The sequence below is a fragment of the Dromiciops gliroides genome, chromosome 6 (assembly GCF_019393635.1).
Source record: "Dromiciops gliroides isolate mDroGli1 chromosome 6, mDroGli1.pri, whole genome shotgun sequence".
NCBI classification, from domain to species: domain Eukaryota; kingdom Metazoa; phylum Chordata; class Mammalia; order Microbiotheria; family Microbiotheriidae; genus Dromiciops; species Dromiciops gliroides.
In genome coordinates this window covers 249,583,301-249,590,827 of record NC_057866.1, presented here as the reverse complement: position 1 = coordinate 249,590,827, position 7,527 = coordinate 249,583,301, and the positions used below count along the sequence as shown (strand labels likewise).

At 39.5% G+C, this 7,527-nt stretch overlaps 1 protein-coding gene across 2 annotated transcripts in view; it reads left to right on the top strand.

The window, feature by feature from the left end:
• Positions 1–809: 809 nt before the first annotated feature.
• The window catches only part of AFF1 (AF4/FMR2 family member 1), a 146,991-nt gene continuing 140,273 nt past the window's right edge, over positions 810–7,527 (top strand). For both annotated transcript variants that reach the window (XM_043971591.1, XM_043971590.1), the window contains exon 1: positions 810–1,098. Coding sequence is in view for 1 of the 2 variants with exons in the window: in XM_043971590.1 (XP_043827525.1) it covers positions 1,082–1,098 (17 nt within the window). In the remaining variant the exon portion in view is untranslated. The remainder of the gene's footprint in view (positions 1,099–7,527) is intronic.

Here is a 7,527-nt window from a genome sequence, read left to right as displayed (position 1 = left end):
AGCAACAGTAACGCTTAGTCCAATTATTAGTAAATCCAGAGAGAAAGTGGCACTTAACTAATACCAACAAGGATTTTGGGGTTTGTGTTATCTCCCCTGCTGCTTTGTAAGCCTGTGTTGTTGTTGGTTTTGTTGTTGTTGTTTTGAAAAAGCACAAAATAAATGTCAAATGAGTTCAATAAAACAGAAATGGAAAGGAAAAGCACTAGCTCCCACATTTGGTTGTGCAAGCCCTCTTTGCCCTCTCATCAGTAATTTCCATTCTGTATTTCTCTAAGTGTTCATGCTGCTTCGCGAGTGCGGCTGGTGAGCAGCCGCAGGGAACTCTGTGTTCCGGGGATGCCAGTTTGTACTTTGTTAGGAAATTGGCAGAGGACCAGTCTGCAGGCGGGTCCCTGGCAGATCTCCGGCCCCAGCACTTCAGCACTTCCTCCTTGATAGGCTGGCCACCCTTGCTTGTATTTTTTTTTCCATCCAATCCTCCTCCTTTTCTTGCCTTAATAGCTTAACATGCCCAATTAAGGAGATGGATTGTACCACAGCAAACTTCTTGGAAGGGGTTTTCTTTTATCTACGCAGTCCGGCAGCTTTCTGTCGCCCACGGAATGATTTCTTCCTTTCCTCTTTTTTCCAAGTTTCGTTTTTTTGCTTTGAGTTGTTGGCCAAGCGATTTTCCTTAGCTGCATTTCTTTTCCTTTCCTCTCCCGAGTCGTCTCTCCCCCCCCCCCCCCCGCCCCCCTTCCCCTGCTTGATATTAAGTGCTTTAAATTCCGGAGCTTAACAACTAACTCCCTGTGCCTAGGAAAGTGGGGCAAGCTTGCTGAAACCCAGAGTGCCCGGATGTCTATCAGAATTCATGTAATCCCAAACTGAACTAGAGGCTTAGTTTAGGAAACTGGAGTCTCTGGGAACAGGTAGGAAAGTGACTTTTTTTTTTTTAAGTGAGTGCCGTGCGTAAGCGAGATAGGAAGCAGACATCCACTGACTCACCCTCAACAAATGCAGAAGGAGATTTTGGCTGGAGGGTCAGCCAGATGAGAGGGTTGATGGACTGCAGACTTTCTGCTTTATCAACTTAATTATGGCTTCCCCGTCAAGGTAAGGAAGGCACGGGGAGAAACTTTTTTTTTTTTTAAACTAAGGCCTTAGGGGATGGAAGGTTTGTTGTTTAAAATGGTAGGGAAAGTAGCTTTCCCATTGCTTTTTCCTCATTTCTCTTGTAATGGCTTTATTTTTTTAACCCCCGGGCTCAAAATAGTTTTCTCTGTTTTACAGTTACTCCATATTTAGCGTGCATGTAATTTAGTAAGGAAGTAATTGATTTGAATGAAAAATGAAAAACGAAACTGGAAATTTGTTTTGGAAGAGAATGGGAATTATTTGGAGTAATCTATGTGATTAATTTATCTTTTTCTGAATTGTTGCTCATTCTATTTGTGTTACCCTTGCTTGTGATTAATTGTGAGTTTTAGGCGAATTAAATAGAGTTAAGGTAAAATAGAGTTCATGTTTGATAAAGGTGTTTGGTACCTTTCCAGGTGTTAATCAGGATTGTGCTAATAAGATGTGGAGTTTTGTATCAAATGGCTGTGGGTGAAACTCCTGATTTGGCTAAGGTTGGAGATGGACTTCGAATTGGAAAAGGGAGAGAATAATTAACTACCATTGTTGTCACTGGATCTGGTTTGTTGTTGTTTGTTTGATAACAAGTTAATTACCTTGAAATTCAAACAGCTCTGTGGTGTTTTCTCTTTCTACTACTACTTCCAAAGAAACTTCAAATTACCAAAGTAGACAGCTGCTTTTTAACTCCTTGGATGTATTCTCAATCCAGGCAACCTCTTATCCCAGAACTCCATTTCTGAAAAGTAAAAAGAGAAACAGGTCTCAGGCTGAAGTTTGATTTCCTCTATTTTGATGTGGTCTGTAGACTAAGCCTGTTTCTGGATTGGGGGGGGGGGGAGGGGGAAGCACAGTATGTGATGATAGAAAATAGGAACTAGTCCTGTAATTTCATTGCTATAGGTAATTCCCCATAAAGAATCTCTACCAATGCAGATTAACACTTTCTCTGCAATTTGTGTAGTTTTACAGAGTTACTCTGAGCACTGAATTCCTACGCAAGGTTATGTGACCAGAATGTGTCAGAGATCTTAACTGAACTCAGATCTTTTTGACTCCATGGCTAGATTTTGTCCACTGCTACCTTTAATGGATAAGAAACACTTAAATTGGATTTGGGCCAGTCCACCAATTTGATCCACCAATTTTGACTTTTTACCTGGAGGCAAAAGTGACTGAGAAGTGAAGGCTGAGTACTTAGAGAAGAAATCTACATACTTTCCCTCCTCCATTCCTGCTAGTATTCCTTAGCTCGGTGATGGAGGGAAGAGGCAGCATATGTCCGGCACTTCTAGATTGCTTCTCATTTGTCCTTGAACCTGTCACCACAAAGATGGTAGACTTGCTTATGATGAACAGATTTCTTCTGTGGTGAATTCATCCTCCTTGCACACAGACCTAATATCAGTGTCAATGGGAGACATTTTGTAACACATGCAGAGAGAAAGGGAATGTGTGAGATGACTTCAGGTCATTTTTGCAATCCCCATAACTGATGCAGTGTTACATTAGATTTAAGAGATATGGGCTAAAAGAGCCTTGGGATTTGGGGAATCCTGGAACAACTTTGCTAAGTACCAAACACAAACATTTCCCACTCCTTTTCACTCATCTTTCATTTCGATTACATTGCCGTCCTTTATCTTGGTTGGGATGGCGTAACGACTTGTAGGATTTGGAGGCGAGAGGATCTGGGTTCAAATTCCAGCTCCTCCACCTATATGTGAAACTCACTTTCTTCATCCTTAAAATGAAGGGGTGGGGTTGGGGGTGGGGTGGGACTAGATGACTTCTGATGTCCCATCCAGTTACAAATCCTGTGATTCCTGGGGGTTTCTGGGTTAGATTCCTTCTACCTTACAGGATAAACTAAGAGAAAATGACTTGATTTTTCTGGTGGTGGAGGCTTCAGGTAGCTTAGATAAAATTGGATTCTTGTAGCACTGATGATTCAGCAGCTAGGTGGTGCAGGGGATAGAGCAGCAGGGCCTTAGAATCCGGAAGACTTGAGTTCAGATTCAGCCTCAGACACTTAACTAGCAGTGTAACTCTGGTCAAGCCACTTAGACCTGTTTGCCTCAGTTTTCTCATCTGTAAAATATACTGGACATTGGCCCTGGATTCAGGAGTACCTGAGTTCAAATCTGGCCTCAGACACTTGACACTTACTAGCTGTGTGACCCTGGGCAAGTCACTTAACCCCCATTGCTGAAAAAAACAAACAAACAAACAAAATATACTGGAGAAGGAAATGGCAAGCCACTCCAGTATCTCTGCCAAGAAAACCCCAAATGGGGTCATGAAGAGTCAGACACACATGAATAACGACTGAACAGCAGCATTTCATGAGTGTCCTATGTCGGGGATGTACTGTACTATATACCACAGGAGAAAGCTGATAGACTTTTTGCCCACTGGGCACTGATATAAGGAGGCAAAATGAGTGTTGGATTGAGATCATACACATTGAAACACATGCAAAATCTTCAACACTTTCTCATTCCACTGTGTTTTATGAGCATATAGTTTAAATGTGTGTCCTGTAAATGGAAAGAATTTTAGTAGCATGGCAGAGAGAAGTAACCTTTTTCAGAGTTAAAGGTGGGAGAAGTTATTTGTAGCAGGAGCACATTTTATGGCAAAAAAGTACTAATAATTATTTTCAGGATTGTAAAGAGCCGAGTGATGTTGAATGACACTAGTTCTCTCATCTAAAAAGTACAGAGGTATGTTTTGGTTTTTTGTTTTGTTTTTGCTTTATTTACACAGGTGGGAAGATGAAATGAAGAAAATGTGAATGACTTGTTTTTAATGGCTTTTTAATGTTTTTTTAGTGTTTTTAAAATGATATTTCATATGTCGCTTGTTTTCCATTCACTTCCATGGTTCATTACCCAGCTGCATGACTTTGAAAATTAAATCAATTAAGGTATGATATACACTATTTCGAACTTTCGGAACATTGTGTCAGCTTTTCCATTCTCTTCCTTAGAAAGTAGGCCTCTTCTCAGCAAGTATGAAACTTGCTGTTGTCTAACTAATTAACAACAATTTTAAAAGCTTGTACTTTCTTGGCTTCAGTTTTGAAACTTGGGGAATTAGTATTTTATAACAGAAATAATATATAATTCTCATTTTCTTCTGGTGAAAACCCATGAAGCTTTTCGTGTGTGTTGTTAAACTGAGTTAGAAAAAGTCAAATAAGAGAGTCTTAACATGACACACATTTGTGGATTTTTTTTCCTGGGCGATAAAGCATCCTTTAGACTGAGTCAGCTCTGTAGGGAATGTCGTTGGTGAATATTAGTGGGAAATGTGAATGCTTTGTTCTAGGCTGTCTCCCCTCCCCCTTCCCTGTTGGAGAGCCAACCCCATATATGAGAGAGGATACATGTCTTTGCCTCCAATCAACTGTATTAAAAAGTCATGGGAGGGGGTGGCTAGGTGGTGCAGTGGATAAAGCACCGGCCCTGGATTCAGGAGTACCTGAGTTCAAATCCAGCCTCAGACATTTGACACTTAGCAGCTGTGTGACCCTGGGCAAGTCACTTAACCCCCATTGCCCCGCAAAAAAAAAAAAAAAAAAGTCATGGGAGATGGTTTTGTGTCCTTAGTTTTTTAAAAAGCAGAAACTTGTCTTTTGATGGCTCCAAAAAGCAACCATTTATGCAATATGTAGGTGAGGATAGATTCTATTCCTTCTTGCATTGTATTTAACACAGCTCCCTAGATTTACTGCTTGTAAACCAGAGGTTAGCAGTTTTTTCCTCTGGTAATGGCTTCCCAGAATTAGACTGTAGTTGACAAACTTTAAAATCACAGACAGCAGAATTGTCACTAAGATATTGTTGTTAAGCTTCAGAACTCGAGGATCTTGCTCTATGGGAGGAAAGCTTTCTACTCACCAAAAGCAGGACCAGTGTTTTGTAAGTCCTTAATTCTTCTGTTTTATCTTAGAAAATCTATGAAATCAAGGAAGTTCAAGGTGATATAGCTACTGATCTATGATGATTAAAATGAATACTAGAGGGGCGGCTAGGTGGCTCAGTGGATAAAGCACTAGCCTTGGATTCAGGAGGACCTGAGTTCAAATCCGACCTCAGACACTTAACACTTACTAGCTGTGTGACCCTGGGCAAGTCACTTAACCCCAATTGCCTCACTAAGAAAAAAAAATGAATAATATAGAAAAATAATGTTGAAAATGAAGGTATTGGGACACTAATGAGCAAGCAGTTTGCAGCATAGTAATTTATATAACATTTTGATTAAGAATATGTATTTTTCCTTATAACATAAATTGAAGATGTAGATGAGCACCATTTGCAATTTGTCTATATTTATTTCTATTTTACAGAGAGGTCTCTTGGTTAATTGTAGCTTGAGTTAGGACTAAGACCTTGCTTGGTTTCTTCCTAACGGTTGGGTTTCTTTCAGTTAATTATGAGTCATTTTTTATTAGCTAGTATATGGGGATATCCTTAAGTATAGGTAATGCAAGTGACATCAGAGACTGTTACCTTCCCTTTTTTTTTTTTTGGTGACGCAATTGGAGTTAAGTGACTTGCCCAGGGTCACACAGCTCGTGTTAAGTGTCTGAGGTCGGATTTGAACTCAGGTCCTCCTGAATCCAGGGCCAGTGTTCTATCTACTGGGCCACCTAGCTCTCCCCCTCCCCCCTTTTTTAAGATTACTAGTTCTGTAGTCATTGGCAGCTGAAATTTAGTGTGTGGGTGGGTTAAAAAAAATTAATTTTATGTTTACCTTGGATTAAGAGGTGTTTTCATCATTGAGGTGATGGGAATCCTTTTGCTTTGGTCTTCACTTGGAGTTCGTGATTTTCTGTGATTAAACCAAGATGATCCTTTATTTCTCAGCTACGTTAGTTAACAGTAAAAACAAGAATTGTGGGTTTATTAACCTCTTCAGTGCTTGGAAGAATTAATATAAAACCAGAATTCAGTTCAGTTTAATAAGCATTTGGTAAGTGGCTATCATGTGCCAGGCATTTTGCAACTTAACTAGGGATAAAAAGAGAACAATGAAACTCTACCTAGGAAGTACGAATTAAATTAAGCAAACATCTATTAAGTTCCTCCACATGCTAGGTGATGGGGATACAATATGTATATTTTTGAAAATGAAACACTCCAATTACAAAGTAATTCGGGGGGGGGGGGGAAGGCTTGAACAAACAATTTGAGATACTTTGGGGAAAGGTTTTTTGGAATGAATTTGAGTTGTATCACAAGGATTTCCGGAGGCTATGGAGACTTCTAAGAAACAACCTTAGAGATAGCTTTACGTGTTCTCCTTTCTCCTCTGTGGGGGGAGAGAAGCGCTTTATACCCATTTGCTTTGTGTGCATTTTTTATCAGCTTACTCCCCACCTATTGAAGAGTGTAAACTGCTTGAGGGCAAATTTTTCGGGGTTTTTTTTTTTTCCCCTCTTTGGATTCCCTGCATAAGTCATGACACAAATGGGTCAGTGTTTGAATTGAAGGACTGAATGAATTCAATCTCTGCGATTTGAATTTCTTAATTTGTAAAATGAGTATTTAGAGTAGGTGACCTCTAAATCTCCAACTTGAACTAAAATCTTCTGAAAGCTAGGAGCTTCTACTTCTAATAATGTAACATAAAATAAGCTAATATAAGATATATAACATGTAACATATATCAATCTAATTACTTAACCATCTAAAAATGAAATACAAGGGGAACTCAGAAAGTTTGCATACATTATCTTTCCCAACCAACCCAGTTAGCTGGTAGCATTTTAACTTTGCTAAAGATGGTTAGCTCATTTTATTGGAAGCAGAATGTGTAATGAAAAGGGTACTGGATTTTTGGTCCAATGGCCTCGATTCAAATCTTACCTTGCTCCCTTAACTCTTGTAACTTTGGAAGCTTTTAACCTCTTCCGAATCTCATTTCTTTATCTGTAAAATGGTGGGCTTGGTTTTCACCAATGATGGCAAACAAATCCCTACAGAAGGATATTTTTAGACCTCAGGTTAACTTAGGTTTTTGTTGTTGTTGTTGTTGTTGTTGTTGTTGTAGGTTTTTTTGTTTTTTTTTTGGTGAGGCAATTGGGGTTAAGTGACTTGCCCAGAGTCACACAGCTATTAAGTGTTAAGTATCTGAGGACGGATATGAACTCAGGTCCTCCTGACTCCAGGGCCAGTGCTCTATCCACTGTGCCACCTAGCTGCCCCAACTTAGTTTTAAGATATATTATCTGTGGTTTGTTTTAGTTTTTTTTGTTTGTTAAATATTTCCCATGTACATTTTAATCTGCTTCCATTGCACTCATATTGGTCTGTGTGCCTATGGACTTGACACTTCTGAACTCAATCTGTGACTCTATAATTCCATTAAATTCTCCCGAAATAACATTTTATC